The sequence below is a fragment of the Delphinapterus leucas genome, chromosome X (assembly GCF_059928025.1).
Source record: "Delphinapterus leucas isolate spDelLeu-1000000601 "Yukka" chromosome X, BTC_Dleu_Yukka2, whole genome shotgun sequence".
NCBI lineage: Eukaryota > Metazoa > Chordata > Mammalia > Artiodactyla > Monodontidae > Delphinapterus > Delphinapterus leucas.
In genome coordinates this window covers 58,816,439-58,836,105 of record NC_143150.1, presented here as the reverse complement: position 1 = coordinate 58,836,105, position 19,667 = coordinate 58,816,439, and the positions used below count along the sequence as shown (strand labels likewise).

The following is a 19,667-nucleotide window of genomic DNA, read 5'->3' as shown; positions in this document are numbered from 1 at the left end:
AATTATCTTTTAGTGGATTTATGAATGCCCTTTGATATCGAACTCAGTTTGAAATTTTATAGTCAAATTTTCTTTCTAATTTCACTGAGAGAATGAAGATTCTTATTTTTTTTTCCTTTACCACATATCTAGAAGTTCACCTCCCTCTTCCTTACCCAGCCCTTTTCTTTCTTTTCAATTATAAATCACTTCAGACTTCACAACACCCTCCATTCCAATTTCTTTTCCCTGTTTCTGAGGCCATACTTTCTGTCCCTATGGCTCTTTATAAACTCCTTTGGGGAACTACATTTCAGGATAGAGCTAGTCTTGTGAGGATCACTTAGCAAATATCAGATAGAAAGGTGAGTTTCGTAAAAAACTCAACCAGCTTGGTCCCAAGAATATTAAAAAGGAAAGTTGAACCATGGAGTATACAATAAAGTGTGACCCTAAAAGTTGTTCTGTGGTCAATGTTTATAATTTGCCAAATGTAAGCTTTTTAAATTTTTACCTATTTATTTTTCTTTTACTAGGAAGTTGATAAGAAAAGAGGTTAATGTATTTAAATAACTATGCCAGATAGGGTGATTTTAGCATTCGTGTATGATAATGGTAACTGTTGTTTCAACTTCCCCATTGTTTTGGGACTACTCAGGAACATAGGTGACACCCACTTTGTTGTTCATTAACATCACTGAATACTGGAATGTACATTTGCACTATTATTATCACAAACTAGTAGTTTTGACCTTTTATTTTTCTTCCCTTTGACTTCAATGCAGGTGGAGTTTTTTTTCAAATAGGAAATTACTGACAGTGAATACTGGGCTTTTCTTCATATTTTTCCCTCAAATTAAGCTAGGAGTGAAATAAAACAGGAAAATTGTGGCCTTTGTAGTTGTTGGGTTACTTATATCTTTTAAAACTTCTTTTTAAAATAGTTTCATTATATACTTTAGAAATGTTGCTTCATATCCTAATTAAAATTATTGTTTTGGGAAAAATAATCCATTTTATTCCAGATCAGCATAACAATGCAACATAGGATATCATCCCGATGGTTGCTTTTTGAGCTTTTCACAGTACTACTTGTATCTTGAAACATAATTTTAGTTTGGACTGAAGTTTCCAGAAAGCTTAGAGACATGCAAATTTAATATAAAGAGAGTCAAAGATGAAAACAGACATAGAGCTGTTAATTTTATATTGTCTTACAGTGTTCTTTCATATTCATTGGCAAGTTTATTAACACAGATACTGATGTTAAACTAACCCCTTTAAAAACAAATTTGTTTCATTTTAAAGGGTGTCTTAGACTTCCACCATTTTTAGCTTTCATGTAACAATTGCTTACATCTTGCCTTCCTCAATCTTATATTCAATATTCCTTCTACTAATATTCATAAATTATCCACCTTGACTATACAAGAACAAATGCATCATTTTCAAAAGATGAAACACATATGACAATTGAAATAGACATTGTGCCTGTCACTTATCCTGGAGTAGCATACTATTTGCTAAACACAAATAATTGCTCGTCACTCCATACATGCCATTGCCCCTGCACCACCATATTTAATACAAAAAAACCTGTTTACTTTTGATATGAAGTGAATCAGTGGGAACCTATTTTATAAAAATGACGGTATTCTAGTTGAGGATTGCTTTGTGGTAGGAGCAAAAGAATACCTCAGGTCATATATTCCAATCTAATTCAACAAAAAATGAACCATCCTATGCTCTAGTTAGATTATGAAAATCACTGGAACTGATAAACAAGTGGCTACAAGAACTAGTAAATGAAAGAACAGCCAAGAGATGGAATTTGGGTGACCGTACATTGCGTATATAGCTGCAATCCAAGAGATAATATCCTGTAGAACAGAGCCAGAGAAGCAGAAAGAAAAGAAATGAGGTTCAAAAGCAAACAAAGGCAACAAAGATTTCCCCTTTCTGGCATAGCTGTCTTTGTGGTACCTGGGAACGGTCGCTCCAAAGCAAGCTTTGGTAGGAGGAGGCAGTTTTGAGAGGGGAGCACACTTCCCGTGAGCCGATGGGGTCCAAGGCCTCAACCACCTTGTTCATGGGCCCACTGTAGGTCCTCACTCGCTCATACACTACATTTTTTTCTGGAGGCTGCTGGGCTTGGCTTGACTGATGGTAGCAGCTGTAATGCTGGGGCTGGCACTGCAGCACTTCTGGGGATTGCTGAGTCCCACAGCTGCTGCTGCTCATCTCACTCCAATAGTTTGAGCTCATCATCTTCTCAGTGGTCACCAAGGTACTCCCCAGATGCTCTCCCTAAGGAACAAACAGAGAGAGATCATGAAAGAAAGGGGCAGGAAAGCAGGCAGGCAGGCACACGTTAGAAGCCTTTTATCAACCACCTCTGCCTATAGTGGTGCCAGGGAGAGATGGGAGTTACCTGAGCAACAGCAGAAGCAGGTCTGGCAGCTACAGAGGAGGCAGCAAATAAAGTAATTGAGTGCAAATGCAAAGTGGAACCACCCCGTGAGATTGCTCCAGGAAATAGTACTGCCACGCCCCTGAGGGGCGGAATCACTGGGTAGGTTTACCTGCCGGGAGAGGCCCTGCTTTGTTATGGAGATAGCTACTAGGCTGTCCAGTAGGGTAAGGAAGTCTGGAAAGAGCAGGAATGTGGAATTTCAGGGCTAAAGCCAGAGCTTCCAAATTCACAGTCTTGGAAATTCACTTGAACTGTAAATAGGCAAACAAAGACATGCCCATGCCAAAACTTACTGCAGAAAAAAGGTCACAAATGTCACATGAAAGTGGCTTTCCCATGGTTCTTAAGCTTAGCAAAGGTAATTACAAACATGAGTATTATCATTCCAGAGTCCCAGACCAAAATAAGGGGTATTAGCCTAAGGACATTAGTTTTCACAGATAAATCTGCATTCTTTGCAAAACCCAGCTAGTAATTGCAGTTAAGGGAGATTGCTGTGAGGTTTCCTTCTAACAACACTCTCTAATTTGTGGAGCTGTTTATCTTGCTCCAGGCCTCATGTGGCTTTCTAATTTAAATTGAGGAAGATTTGTCTAAATGATTAAATTGCTGTCTGTAGGTGGGAGATTTGGTCAAGAAAAATATAACCATTCCAGAAACCCTTTGCATTTTAGCACTTATATTTATTGTTTCACATTTTTACAAAGGAATGTACCCTGACTTGATTTGTGCCTTAGGAAACACTGAGTTTGATTGCCTTTTTAATATCTAGTTGTTAAGGGAGCTGCAAGTCCTGAGAGGTGCCTTACCTTATATAATGAGATTAAATATGCTCAGCACTTATATTTATCACTACTTGAAATTACAATCGTAAGGTCTACTTAACCACCAGGTTTTTCCCTGCAAGATATTTCAGCACCACGGAACTCTAGAATATTCACTGAGGGTGTCTTCAGAAAAGGGCCATCTTCCTAGTGTGTATATATACCATAGAACCCAAGCACACCACCACCATTCTGGAGAGGAAGAGAATATCATCAAGCTGTCTAGCCAGGTTTTTAATCTGCTAAGTAAACAAAAGGTAGTGACTTACTGGTCATTCACTCTGACCATGCGAGAAGCTTTACATGGAATATCTGTCATCCTCACAAATTTATGAGGGTTTATAGGTGAGGAACTGAGGCAGAGACACAGAGAGGCTGAAAAACTTCCCAAAGTTAAACGACTAGTAAAAAATGAGTCTGGGATTTGAACATACAGCCTATAGCTCTACTATATTACACTGCTAAGTAAAAATTTAAATTATGTTCTGTATCTGGGCATCCAATACAACTTCTAAGTGGAAAACTAAAACAGTTTTGAACCATTAGCACATTAAGTGACTTTAAAAAGAATCTATGGATTTTTTATGGAGGAGAGGTATGCAAAATGCTGAAAACCGACCTTAAAAACTCTTTAAAATAATTTATTGTATATTTATGTTTATATTTGCATACTGTGTGCAGAGCTTTCAAATCTAATCCTTGTTCATTATAATGCTGTTCCTCAAGGATCAATGAAAATTTAATTAGGAACACAAACAGCCTGGCAAAATATCAGATCAATAACTTGTTAATATCATTAGCAGTATCATTTTGAATAAGCTTTATATGTGAATAGGGAATGGGTATTAAGTGGGGTAATCCAGTCAGCTCTGATTGTTGAAATCTGAACTTAAACCACACACAAACACATATACACAGTGCTGTTAATATCTGCATCCAGTGCTATTAATATCTGTATCCTAGTAACAGATTGAGATGAAGACTAAAAATTCCTTCATCCATACCTGCCCTTCACATTTCTTGGATATATAGCATTTTGAGGCAACCACCTTAATGCAGTTGGGCAAAGAGTAAAGTGTGAAACTGACACCCTCTTTAAATTCCGGAGCCTCACCCATCACTTTTCCACATGCCTGGATATGAGGAAAAGAGAGCTTGAAGCTCAGGGATACTATATAAGAAATGAGATTAGACACTCTCTGGCAGACAAACCACATCTTAATATGAAACAGGTGTTGACCACCCTTGCACACCTCAGAGAGACTTACAAATCATTCTCACCAAAGTTTGTGCTCCTTCTCTGAGAATGCATTTGTGCCTTCGTTGATCTGCTTCTCCAATTGTTTTATTTCTCCTTTATGCAGATAATGTTAATACTCACCTATTTTTATTAATAAATGCATATAAATTATTTGACCATTTAATAATGGTAATTGCTCTGTTTTCTACTTGAAAACCCAAGGGCTTGACACTCTGCATTCCTCAGGCTTCATGATTATGCTACACTTCTTACACTGGTGGATGAGACAGTAAGAGTTGATTTCTTATTCTCAGCTCCAGACTTGTTCAGAGAATCCTTAATTATATTTCTGGCAGTTATTTTGTTTCACTCAGTAATATAGATATTTTATGTTTAGTACTGAAAAAACCTCATTTATGACGATGAATTTGATTTCCCCTTAGACGTGATATCCCTTTAGAAGCTAATTCAGTTCTAACAGACTTTTAAAAACTTTTAGTGTTTTTGATTATAAAAGTAATTTATTCTTTAAAAATTAAAATAACTGAAGACATGGAAAAAGTAGAAAATGAAACTTCCCATATTGATGGTAAGAGCAAGGGATAGAATAAGGATCAGGAATGTCTGCCATATACATTACTGGTAATAAAAATAACAACATATATACACTACCAAACGTAAGGTAGATAGCTAGTGGGAAGCAGCCGCATAGCACAGGGAGATCAGCTCGGTGCTTTGTGACTGCCTGGAGGGGTGGGATAGGGAGGGTGGGAGGGAGGGAGATGCAAGAGGGAAGAGATATGGGAACATATGTATATGTATAACTGATTCACTTTGTTATAAAGCAGAAACTAACACACCATTGTAAAGCAATTATACCCCAATAAAGATGTTAAAAAAAATAACAACAGTGATTTGCATTTTGACTAAGCTGTTTCGAAGGTCATCTGAAGTCTTGACTTTACTTACCTCATAAAATTGTTATTAGGTTTAAATGAAAAAGTGCCTGCTAATTGTAATGCACTATTCAGATACAAACATTTTTAAATATACTATTAACAGATGGTGTTGTGTGATTTTTGTGAAATAGAAGGCTTTGAAAAGCAAAGCAAATATGAATGTCCCAAGAGGCTATAGGTCTGGTTTTTTAAAAGCTTAGCTACATAAAACCATTAAGGTAAAATAGTTCAGTTATTTATCAAAATTGATATACAGGACTATCTTAGAATATTAAATAATAACACTAATTATAAATTTAACACCAAATTAATTTTATAAGCATCAGCAGTGGAGTTTTCATTGTATAACTAACCCTGTACTCCACCTCTTGTTTTATGAGGCTGACTCTCAAATCTATCTCTAGCCCTGGCCCATTGCTTCAGGCTAATGGTGTAATGGCAAAAGATAGAGTTAAAAGCAAAGTTATTCAAATATTTTTACTTTTGATTTCTCTATGATCAGGGAGAAGTATGTTCGTATAAAAAGGGTCGACAAACAATGGTCAGAGGGAGCTAAAGGCCAAGGTAGTGAGATGATTGTAGGAAAGCACCTATGTTTTATTAAATAGGTCCAAGTCACTTGATCCAACAGAACTCCATTCCAGCCTTCTGACAGAACTAAAAGTTGAACTTGCTTAACTGTTGTTGGGGAAGTTTAGACTAGGCAATGTTTCAGAATATCAGATATGAAAAATCATTGTCTTGATTTTTAAAAAACTGAATGGCGAAGTTTACATACTGAACAGTTTAGTCTGATATCAATTCAGGTCAAAAGTCTGTATTGTATTATCAAGTGTCTGATGATACACATACTTAGAATAGAGATAGTTGATCCCTGAAAGTCCTTTGGTATCCCCTATTATGGTTTCTGAATCTCTGTCCTTAAGTAAATTTTAAGTGTGACATAATTTTGCTCAGAAATAACTAATTCCGACATTCTAAGAGTCACACTAGAGAAAATCAGACCTCGATTCTGAACAGAGTAAATAACTCCTCTGTATGATATGAATGCAGCTGAACAGGCACCAAACCACTATGATTCTGGAAGATCCCCAGTGATGCCTGACCTTTCCTGTAAAAGAGATTATTTTAGAGCAGCATTTCTCAAAGTGTGTCCTGAATAACACTAGTGTACAGCATGTTATACCTGGAAAAGTGTTTTATGACCAAATAAGTTTAAGAAACACTTGGTTAAATATATTGCAAGAAGTAGCTTTATTGACATAATTCTTATAGCCTTTCATAAGCTAATGGACACTGTGATATTCTAAATGGGTCAATGATGTTTAGACGTTTTCAAGTTTCGTTGGTGATGAAATATATTTTGTGTGGAAAAACTTTAGTGACTGGTGCTTTTCAGACTTTTTTCTTCTCTATGCTTTTTTCTTCCTTTTTTTTTTTTTTTTTTTTTTTTTTTTGCGGTACGTGGGCCTCTCACTGTTGTGGCCTCTCCCGTTGCGGAGCACAGGCTCCGGACGTGCAGGCTCAGCGGCCATGGCTCACGGGCCCAGCCGCTCCGTGGCACGTGGGATCCTCCCGGACCGGGGCATGAACCCGTGTCCCCTGCATTGGCAGGCGGACTCTCAACCACTGCACCACCAGGGAAGTCCCTTCCATATGTTTTAAACTAAACTCATTAGGTGGAAATTCATAACTAGTTTATAATTCTACCAATATTATGAAAATATGCCAAAGACCATTTGATCAGCCATATCACTATACCAGTGATACTTGAAGTGAGGTCCCTGAACCAGAAGCAGCAGCTTCACCTGGAAAATTTTCAGAAATGCAAATTCTTGGCCCCCATACCAGATCTACTGAGTCAGAGACTCTAGGGGTGGGACACAGCAATCTGTTTAACAAGACCTTCTGGTGATTCTGATGCATAAAAAAGTATGAAAATCCATGAATTATACCAATATGTTGGGGGCAGGCTTGGACAAAAGAGGAAGGCAGTAGTGCCAGAGAGATGAGACTTCCTGTGTATTGGGTAAGAAATTGTAAGCAGCTCAGGGGTGGGTGATTAAAAGTCTATGAGGTGATATCTCATTGTAGTTTTGATTTGCATTTCTCTAATGATTAATGAGATGTTGAGCATTCTTTCATGTGTTTGTTGGCAATCTGTATATCTTCTTTGGAGAAATGTCTATTTAGGTCTTCTGCCCATTTTTGGATTGGGTTGCTTGTTTTTTTGTTATTGAGCTGTTTGTAAATTTTGGAGATTAATCCTTTGTCAGTTGCTTCATTTGCAAATATTTTCTCCCATTCTGAGGGCTGTCTTTTGGTCTTGTTTATGGTTTCCTTTGCTGTGCAAAAGCTTTGAAGTTTCATTAGGTCCCATTTGTTTATTTTTGTTTTTATTTCCATTTCTCTAGGAGGTGGGTCAAAAAGGATCTTGCTGTGATTTATGTCATAGAGTATTCTGCCTATGTTTTCCTCTAAGAGTTTGATAGTGCCTGGCCATACATTTAGGTCTTTAATCCATTTTTACTTTACTTTTGTGTATGGTGTTAGGGAGTGTTCTAATTTCATACTTTTACATGTACCTGTCTAGTTTTCCCAGCACCACTTATTGAAGAGGCATCTCACACCAGTCAGAATGGCCATCATCAAAAAACTAGAAACAATAAATGCTGGAGAGGGTGTGGAGAAAATGGAACCCTCTTGCACTGTTGGTAGGAATGTAAATTGATACAGCCACTATGGAAAACAGTATGGAGGTTCCTTAAAAAACTACAAATAGAATGACCATACGACCCAGCAATCCAACTACTGGGCGTGTACCCTGAGAAAACCATAATTCAATAAGAGTCATGTACCAAAATGTTCATTGCAGCTCTATTTACAATAGGCAGGACATGGAAGCAACCTAAGTGTCCATCAACAGATGAATGGATAAAGAAAATGTGGCACATATATACAATGGAATATTACTCAACCATAAAAAGAAACAAAATTGAGTTATTTGTAGTGAGGTGGATGGACCTAGAGTCTGTCACACAGAGTGAAGTAAGTCAGAAAGAGAAAAACAAATACCATATGCTAACACATATATATGGAATCTAAGAAAAAAAAAGTCATGAAGAACCTAGGGATAAGATGGGAATAAAGACACAGACAGACTAGAACATGGACTTGAGGATATGGGGAGGGGGAAGGGTAAGCTGTGACAAAGTGAGAGAGTGGCATGGACATATATACACTACCAAACGTAAAATAGATAGCGAGTGTGAAATAGCCGCATAGCACAGGGAGATCAGCTAGGTGGTTTGTGACCACCTAGAGGGGTGGGATAGGGAGGGTGGGAGGGAGGGAGACACAAGAGGGAAGAGATACGGGATCATATGTATATGTATAACTGATTCAGTTTATTATAAAGTAGAAACTAACACACCATTGTAAAGCAATTATACTCCAATAAAGATATTTTAAAGAAAAGTCTATGAGGAAGTAGAGGTGAGCTACAAACTTGGGTAAGAGTCTCTCTGTTCTATGTATATAAAGAAGTTAGAATAAGAATGAACTACAGTGTAGTACATTAATGATAGCTATCTAAGGTATTCTGATATTAAAAATAAAATATTTTCATTTTAATAAAAGGAGAATATTGAAGGTTATGTAGTGTAGTGCCGATGAGCATAACTTTGCATTCAGACAGACCTGGATTTAAAATTTTGCTCTACCACATATTAGCTCTATGGCCTGGCAAATCATGTTACTTCTCTGAGCTTCTGTTATTCTCAATGAAATGGATAATAGCCCCTAACAAATGGCTTGCTGTATAGATTAGATAAAATGCATGTCAAGTGTTTAGCATGGTGTCTGGTATCTAGTAGCTATACAATAAATGGGAGTTCTTAACATTATGCTCTAGATTTGGCTTGGGATAAAGAAAGAAAGGGCTTGCCATGGCTTTGCAGATAGAAACCTGCCTATAGTAGAAAGTATCATATGATACAGGTCTGACTTGAGAAAAGGGAAAACATCAGAAGTGGGGAAATGCCAGATGACATAGCCACAGAGAAGGGCCTCTGGGCTGTTTCCAGTTTGGAGCAATTATGAATAAAGCTGTAATAAACATTTGCATGTAGGCTTTTGTGTAAACATAAGTTTTAACTTCTCTAGGATAAGTATCTGGAAGTGTGATTGATGAGTCACATGGTAAGTCTATATTTAAATTTGTAAGAAACTGCCAAACTCTTTTTCAAAGTGGCTGCACCCACTTTGTACTTCCACCAGCAATGGTAGAGTGTTCCAATTGCTTCTCATCCTTGTCAGCACTTGCTAGTGTCAGGTTTTTATTACTATTTATTTCTAATCTAATAAGTATTTAATGGTATCTCATGGCTTTAATTTAAATTTCCCTGATGACTCGTGATGCTGAGCATATTTCACAAGCTTATTTGTCATCCTTTTATCTTCTTTGGTGAATTGTTTGTCAAAATCTTTTGTCCATCTTTAGTAATTGGGTTGTTTGTTTTCTTATTGTTGAGGTTTGGGAGTTTTTAAAATGTATTCTGGATACAAGTCTTTTATCAGATATGCAATTTGCAAATATTATCTGCCAGACTGAAGCTTGATTGTAAGGTTTTCATTTATAATTTTAAAAGCTTGGCTAGAATGGAAGAGCTTAGCTAGAAGGTAAAGTCCCGTGGTGTCTGTTCTAGGTATCTGTGTTGTAATGTAGAGAAACTATAAGGAGTAATTTTAATGTAATCAAATTACTTAAAGTATATGTACAAAAGTATCCAAAGCAAACATAAGAAGGGAAATAATAAGAACTGAAATCGAAAAGATTGAGAACAGAAAAACAATGGAGAAAATCAATAAAACCAAAAGATGGTTCTTTGAAGAAAAATCAATGAAATTGATAATCCTCTAACAAGATAAAGAAAAAATAACCAAAATCATGAATAAAAGAAGAGATATCACTACTGACTCCACAGACATTAATAGGATAATAAAGTACCCTATGAACAACTCTATGCACATACATTCTCCAATTTAGATGAAATGGACCAATTCCTTGAAAACCACAAACTACCACAACTCAGACAAGATGAGATAGATAAACTGATTAACCCTATATCTATAAAAGAACTAGAATTCATAATAGTAAACCTTACAAAAAGAAAAATGCTGAATTTCACCAAATATTTAGGGGAAAAATCAATACATTTTCTATACAATCTCATCCAGAAAACAGAAGAGGAAGGAACACTTACTAATGCTTGTAAGTGTTTTGAGACCAGCATCAAAAGAGACAAAGACAATACAAAAAAGAAAACTATAAAACAACAACCCTCATGAATATAAACTCAAAAATCCTCAACAAAATGTTAATTCAAATCCAACAATATATAAAAAGAATAATATATTATCAACAAGTAGAGTTTATCTCAGGAATGCAAGACTGACTCAACATTTGAAAATCAATCAATATAATTCACCATATTAACAAACCAAAAAAGAAAAAAATGTATAGTCGTCTCAGTTGATGCAGATAAAGCAATTGACAGGATCCTACATTCATGGTTGATGATAAATCTGATAAAGGATATCTAAAAAAGAGACCTACAGCAAATATACTTAATGGTGAAAGCCTGAATGTTTTCCCCCTACAATCAGAAACCAGCAAGAACATCTGCTCTCATCACTCCTTGAAGTCACTGACAATGGGAAAAGGGAAGAAAACAAAATAAAAGAATTCCAAGTTTGAAAGGAAAAGAATAAAACTCCCCTATTAGCAAATGACATGATTGTCTATGTAGACAATCCCAAGGAATCTACAAAAAACCTCTTGGAACTAATGTAAGTAAGTTTGGGACGACTGCAGGTTGGTAAGATGAACATACAAAAATCAATAGTATTTCTATACACTACCAATGAACAAGTGGAAATTGAAATAAAAACAAACAATATCATTCACAGTACCTCCCAGGGAAATATTAAAGTATATATCAAAAAATATATGAGCTGTATGCTGAAAACTACAGAACACTGATGAAAGATATCAAACAAGGCCTAAGTAAACGGAAAACACCCCATGTTGATGGACTGGAAGATTCCATATAGTTATAATGTCAATTCTCTCCAAATTCATCTATAATTTTTTTAACATCTTTATTGGAGTATAATTCCTTTACAATGGTGTGTTAGTTTCTGCTTTATAACAAAGTGAATCAGTTATACATATACATATGTTCCCATATCTCTTCCCTCTTGCATCTCCCTCCCTCCCACCCTCCCTATCCCACCCCTCTAGGTGGTCACATACCACCTAGCTGATCCCCCTGTGCTATGCGGCTGCTTCGCACTAGCTATCTATTTTACGTTTGGTAGTGCATATATGTCCATGCCACTCTCTCACTTTGTCACAGCTTACCCTTCCCCCTCCCCATATCCTCAAGTCCATGTTCTAGTAGGTCTGTGTCTTTATTCCCATCTTACCCCTAGGTTCTTCATGACCTTTTTTTCTTCTTCTTCTTCTTAGATTCCATATATATGTGTTAGGATATGGTAATAGTTTTTCTCTTTCTGACTTACTTCACTCTGTATGACAGACTCTAGGTCCACCCACCTCACTACAAATAACTCAATTTTGTTTCTTTTTATGGCTGAGTAATATTCCACTGTATATATGTGCCACATCTTCTTTATCCATTCATCTATTGATGGACACTTAGGTTGCTTCCATGTCCTGCCTATTGTAAATAGAGCTGCAATGAATATTTTGGTACATGACTCTTGTTGAATTATGGTTTTCTCAGGGTACATGCCCAGTAGTTGAATTGCTGGGTCGTATGGTAGTTCTATTTTTTAGTTTTTTAAGAAAACTCCATACTGTTCTCCATAGTGGCTGTATCGATTTACATTCCCACCAACAGTGCAAGAGGGTTCCATTTTCTCCACACCCTCTCCAGCATTTATTGTTTCTAGATTTTTTGATGATGGCCATTCTGACCTGTGTGAGATGATATCTCATTGCAGTTTTGATTTTCATTTCTCTAATGATTAATGATGTTGAGCATTCTTTCATGTGTTTGTTGGCAATCTGTATATCTTCTTTGGAGAAATGTCTATTTAGGTCTTCTGCCCATTTTTGGATTGGGTTGTTTCTTTTTTTGATATTGAGCTGCATGAGCTGCTTGTAAATTTTGGAGATTAAACCTTTGTCAGTTGCTTCATTTGCAAATATTTTCTCCCATTCTGAGGGTTGTCTTTTGGTCTTGTTTATGGTTTCCTTTGCTATGCAAAAGCTTTGAAGTTTCATTAGGTCCCATTTGTTTATTTTTGTTTTTATTTCCATTTCTCTAGGAGGTGGGTCAAAAAGGATCTTGCTGTGATTTATGTCATAGAGTGTTCTGCCTATGTTTTCCTCTAAGAGTTTGATAATGTCTGGCCTTACATTTAGGTCTTTAATCCATTTTTAGTTTATTTGTGTGTATGGTGTTAGGGAGTGTTCTAATTTCATACTTTTACATGTACCTGTCCAGTTTTTCCAGCACCACTATTGAAGAGGCTGTCTTTTCTCCACTGTATATTCTTGCCTCCTTTATCAAAGATAAGGTGACCATATGTGCGTGGGTTTATCTCTGGTATTTCTATCCTGTTCCATTGATCTATATTTCTGTTTTTGTGCCAGTACCATACTGTCTTGATTACTGTAGCTTTGTAGTATAGTCTGAAGTCAGGGAGCCTGATTCTTCCAGCTCCATTTTTCATTCTCAAGATTGCTTTGGACATATGGGAGCATATGTATATGTATAACTGATTCACTTTGTTATAAAGCAGAAACTAACACACCATTGTAAAGCAATTATACTCTAATAAAGATGTAAAAAAAAAAACGATTGCTTTGGCTCTTCAGGGTCTTTTGTGTTTCCATACAAATTGTGAAATTTTTTGTTCTAGTTCTGTGAAAAATGCCAGTGGTAGTTTGATAGGGATTGCGTTCATCTATAAATTTAATGCAATCCCAGTAAAAACTCCAACAATATTCTTTGTATATATACACAAGTGGATTATAATACTTATATGGAAGGATTATGGTACTAGAATAGCCATAGCCATACTAATTTTGAAAAAAAAAAGCAAACTTGGAGGACACACACTACTCAATATTAAGATCTATTGTAAAGCTACAATAATCAAGACTGTGGTATTGGAGAAAAGATAGATACATAGATTGATGAAATCAGAAGAGAGAGTCCAGATACAGACCCAAGATGTAAAGACAATTCAATGGAGAAAAGCAAGTCTTTTCAACAAATGGTACTGGAACACTGAATATACACATGCAAAAATAAAAGATGAACGTAAACCTGAACTTTTCACTATATACAAAATTTAACCCATAATGGATCATAGGCCTAAATCTATGAAACTATGAAACTACAGTTTATAGTTTATAAAAAAACTGTAAAACTATAAAAACTCATAGAAGAATACATAGGAACAAATTTTCATACCCTTGGGTAAGCGAAGACTTCTTAATTATGACATCAAAAGCAAAATTTGTAAAAGAAAAACTCACTAAATTGGATTTCACCAAAATTAAATCCACTAAATTGAGTTTCACCAAAATTAAAAACTTTGCTCTGCTAAGTACACCATAAATAGAATGAGAAGACAAGCCACAGTCTGGCAGACAATATTTGCAAATTGCATATCTGATAAAAGACTTGTATCCAGAATACATTTTAAAAACTCCCAAACCTCAACAATAAGAAAACAAACAACCCAATTACTAAAGATGGACAAAAGATTTTGACAAACAATTCACCAAAGAAGATAAAAGGATGACAAATAAGCTTGTGAAATATGCTCAGCTTCACGAGTCATCAGGGAAATTTAAATTAAAGCCATGAGATACCATTAAATACTTATTAGATTAGAAATAAATAGTAATAAAAACCTGACACTAGCAAGTGCTGACAAGGATGAGAAGCAATTGGAACACTCTACCATTGCTGGTGGAAGTACAAAGTGGGTGCAGCCACTTTGAAAAAGAGTTTGGCAGTTTCTTACAAATTTAAATATAGACTTACCATGTGACTCATCAATCACACTTCCAGATACTTATCCTAGAGAAGTTAAAGCTTATGTTTACACAAAAGCCTACATGCAAATGTTTATTACAGCTTTATTCATAATTGCTCCAAACTGGAAACAGCCCAGAGGCCCTTCAACTGTTGGACATCCATACAATGGAACACTACTCAGCAGTAAAAAGGAATGGATTTTATACATGTAACAACATGGATGAATCTTAAGTGTACTTTACTAAGTTAAAGAATGCAGACCCAAAAGGATACATATTATATTATTCCATTTATGAGTTTATGGAAAAGATAAATCTATAGGACAATGGATACCAGGGGTTAGTGCTGAGAAGAGGGTCTGAATACAAAGCGGGTAGCATGAGGGAATTCTTTGGGGTATTGGAATTGTTCTTTATTCTATCAGTGGTGGTGATATCAAGGATTCATGCATGCATTAAAATTCATAGAACAGTACACTAATAGAAAATTTAATTTTACTGTATGTCAACTAAAAATAATAGTAATGAACACTTTTTAGAAAAAATCCAGATAGCCATTAGCACTGGGATTATGACTTCCTGATGGGCAGGTCAGGCATACATGGCCCAAAGTAAGCCTTCAGTCTCCTTGGTGAGTACTTTCTTGAAGGAGAGGGATAGTATTAACTGTGAGGCCATGAATTACTAACAGGTTATATCCAAAGAAAACAGTTATCTATTATCAAGTAGGCATTCCTTACTCTGAGGATAGGAAGAAGTCATCGGGGGGGGCATTTCCCCCGGTTTTCTGTCCTCTCAGACCTTTTTTCAAGACCCACCAAATGTGCATTTGTGTAGCTACATAAAAAGGTTGATATTTGTCAGTGTCATTCTTTGGGAGAAATTAATTACTTGTGAGTAGAGTAACCATGACTACCTTTCATTTTCTTCTTCTCCCTTCTCCCTTTTAAAAGCAAAACAAAAATATTAAAATTGTCATATGCTTCTGTATAGGTAATTCTGCAACCGATTAGAAATGACTATAAATATACACACGAGTCAGAGGTGTTACAGTTCATTCATAGTGTACCCTGCTAATTTTTATGATTTAAACAATAAAAAGTATGGCAATTAGTCACTTTCATTTTCTGGCAATGTTAAATGCAGCAGATTATTTAGGATCTAAAATAAACAGGTTTATTTTATTATAAATCAAAGTCAAATGGACATTCCAAGTGGGCTAACAACTTTCTTTTTAAGCATGGCATTTGCAACATCAAAATCTTCTATCTGCTTTATTTTTAGTTAAATTAGATAAAATTGAAGTGATTCCCTTAGAAAGGACATTTTTCTAAAGGAGCCATTTTCTCTAAAAGTCCAGAGAGTAAATAATTTAGGATTTACAGGCCATAGAGTCTCTTACTCAACTACTCAACTTTGCCTTGCACTGCAAAAGCAACCATAGATGGGACTTCCCTGGTGGCACAGTGGTTGTGAGTCCGCCTGCCGATGCAGGCGACATGGGTTCGTGCCCTGGTCCGGGAGTATCCCACATGCCGCGGAGTGGCTAGGCCCGTGAGCCATGGCCGCTGAGCCTGCATGTCCGCAACCTGTGCTCCGCAGCGGGAGAGGCCACAGCAGTGAGAGGCCCGCGTACCGCAAAAAAAAAAAAAAAAAAAAAGCAGGCATAGATAACGTGCAAAGAAATGAAAGTGGCTGTGTTACAATAAGATTTTATTTACAAAAAAATGTGTCAGCCATAGCTTGCCAACCCCTGCAATATAGGGGATGATAAGTTTTCTTTGATGTTGCTGCAATGGATAGAATAGCTGAACAATGAAAATGGGTCTTTTCTCACACCGCTCAGAAAATTTAACTCCAAACGGGTCAAAGACTTAACATTAGACCTGATGTCATAAAACTCCTGGAAGAAAATGTAAAGAAGAAGCTCCTTGACATTGGTCCTGGCAATGATTTCTTGGATATGACACCAAAAGCAGAAACAACAAAAGCAAAAATGAACCAGTGGGACTGCATCAAACTTAAAAGCATCTGCACAGCAAAAGAAGCAGTCAATAAAATAAAAAAGCAACCTACAGAATGGGAGAAAAATTTTGCAAACTGTATATCAAATAAGAGGTTAATATTCAAAAAGGAACTCACACCACTCAATAACAACGACAACAAAGAGTCCAATTAAAAATGGGCAGTGAACTAATTAGACATTTTTACAAATATGACATCCAAATGGCCAACAGATACATGAAAAGATTCTCAACATCACTAATCATCAGGGTAATACAAATCAAAACCACAGTGAGATATCACTTCATATTTGTTAGAATGGCCATCATCAAGAAGACAAGGAAGGGACTTCCCTGGTGGTCCAGTGGGTAGGACTCTGTGCTTCCACTTGCAGGTTCGATCCCTGGTCAGAGACCTGCAAGCTGTGCAGCATGGCCAAAGAAACAAAAATGAAAAAAGAAAAGAAAAATGGAGGGTCCTCAAAATTTTAAAAATTCATCTACCATATGATCCAGCAATTCCACTTCTGGGCAAAGATCAACCCAAATATCCAAGAATGCCTTGCTCTATTTGTAATATGGACAGTTATGCAGCCATTAATATTATATCATAGAAACATTTAATTTCATGGATAATGTTCATAAAATAATAAATTAACAAGTGGAAAAGTAGGTCACATAAGATGTGATTTCATTTTGGTAAAGAAAAAAATATGCATATATAGAAAAAAGACTAGAAGGACACAGCAAAATGCCATTTTGAAATAATGTATTTATAAGAATTTTTATTTGCTTTGTGTTTTACTGTTTTCCATATTTCCTACAATTAATATATGTTTATTTTGTAATATGAAATATTATTTTAAAGCAACATTTATTTTTCTTTCCTAATTCTAGCAGTAATTCATGTCTACTGTAAAATATTTGGAAAACCTAGAAAGTTATAAAAAAGAAATAAAGCCTCTGTAATACCACCACCAGCAAGAGACTGTTTTGCACATTGTATATTAGGATGGTTTCATCCACAGGTAATAGAAAACTTGACTCAATGTGGCATAAACAATAAGGATATTTATTATCTTAATAACGATCCCAGAGGTAGGAAGAGATTCAGAGATGGTTGATTCAGCAGCTCAATGATATCATTATGTTGTTAATTCTGGAGGCAGAGGTGTCTCTCGAACCTGTTCTCCACAGTATCCTACAGCAATTTCCTCTTACGTTTATATGATACTTGCCAGTAGCAACCAGGGTTACAGGCTTCCTCATTCACAACCAGCAGCAGAAATAATATCCCTCTCACACAATCTGGAAGAACAAGTTGATTGGAAGCCCTTCAGTGGAACTGGACCAACTTGGGTCATATGCTCAGTCCTCGATCTATTAGACTTACCTCTGGAAAAAGAGGTAAGGTCTGTTTTCCCTGAGGCATATGAACTGAAATGGGAAAGAATGGATACCTAAACAAGATTGAGATTATTTAGAAAAGAGGAAGGGGAGAATGATTATTAGAGAATCAACAATGTTTATTACATATATATTACTATTATGAAAATACATCACTTATGTATGTCCTAACATCTTTGTACATCTCACAGATCCTATAATCCTCTTTTGCAAAAATAAAAAGTAGTACTTGATAAATGTTTGATAATTTCTTGAAGACAAGTCTTTTATTCTACTTATGTATCTCCCTTGTCACCTAGCAGACTACTGGGAGCTAGAATAATAAAATCTAAGGGTTGGAAAGTAACCTAACTATCATTTTATTCTATGCTACTATGTTCAAGAGGTTCTCAAAAGTATGCAGCAAATATCATTTTTTTATGTGGACCATTTTTTAAAGTTTTTATTGAATTTGTTACAATATTGCTTCCATTTTTTATGATTTTTTTCTGTTCTTTTGGCCCTGAGGCATGTGAGATCTTAGCTCCCCAACCAGGGATTGAAACCCCACCCCCTGCATTGGAAGGCAAAGTCTTAACCACTGGACTACCAGGAAGTCCCTGCAGCAAATATCACTGGATGACTTCTTGGTTGGTTATTTCATCTATTTACTATCTCCTTAATTGAGAAGTTAGTGACTAGCTTCCAGATGTTCCCACATGATACGGCTTCATCTCCTTCCCAAACTCCCTCCCTCCTTTCTTTCTTCCTCTCTATTTTAACATTTACTTATTAAACTGTAAGAAAAATGCACATTTGGTTAGAAAATTCAAATGATACAGTAGGGTATAAAGTAAAAACTGAAATCCTCCTGATCTTCCCCCACTCACCCCCCATAGGTAAATAATGTTAGTAGTTTTGCATGTATTGTGTGTATTCTCCTAGAAATTTAGATAGATAGATAGATAGATAATGTATGTATACATATATATTTATATACATAGACACATATACAAATATTCTGAAATGTGCTTTCTCCTCCAAATAATTTATCATGGGAAATTTTTACATAAATATCATATTGAAAATTCTCACTCATAAAAAGCTGCATAATATTCCAGTGTATGGAGGCATTATAAATCAATCTCCATACTTGTGAACATTTAAGACCCATGTGCTTTTTCTGTATTTCAAGCAATGTTGTAACATATTCCAAATTATGGCCAAATTTTCAAACTCTGTTATTATACTAAATCTATAACAAATAAAATTTTATGCCTGAAAATCCTTGAAAACTGAAGAAAATGAATCTGAGGGATGTTTATCAATAAAAACTATTAAGCCTAAAAATATTGATTGTATACTAAGTTATATAAACAAGATTTTGTTTAAAAAACAAAATATTAAATAATAAAAGCAGAACTATTTAGTTGGGTAGGACCATTTGAAACAGATATTGCTGAGCAGAAAATGACTCAGTTACTAAAGGCAAAAACTGCACAATCAAAAATTGCAAGTATACAAAGTATTCAAATTTAATAGAAGCAATAAACAGTGTGCAGTTGGATGATAAAAGCTATATAAATGTGGTAGGGGAAGAGATAAGAATACTGAGAAAAAAATCACCAACACTCCCAAGGAGAATAGATTGACCACGTTCTTGAACTTTTATAGCAAGAGGTGATATTCATTAAATGATAATGTTCCCAGCATTGTCCCAA

General features: G+C 35.8%; 1 protein-coding gene across 8 annotated transcripts in view; it reads right to left on the bottom strand.

Annotated features, from left to right (window-relative positions):
• The window catches only part of POF1B (POF1B actin binding protein), a 123,999-nt gene extending 121,484 nt beyond the window's left edge, over positions 1-2,515 (bottom strand). For 5 of the 8 annotated variants that reach the window (XR_016391323.1, XM_089904311.1, XM_089904310.1 and 2 more), the window contains exon 1: positions 1,963-2,400. Coding sequence is in view for 7 of the 8 variants with exons in the window: in XM_089904311.1 (XP_089760437.1) it covers positions 1,963-2,247 (285 nt within the window). In the remaining variant the exon portion in view is untranslated. The other 3 variants (XM_030761439.2, XM_089904312.1, XM_089904309.1) reach the window with 2 other exon arrangements.
• Between the last annotated feature and the right edge of the window lie 17,152 nt (positions 2,516-19,667).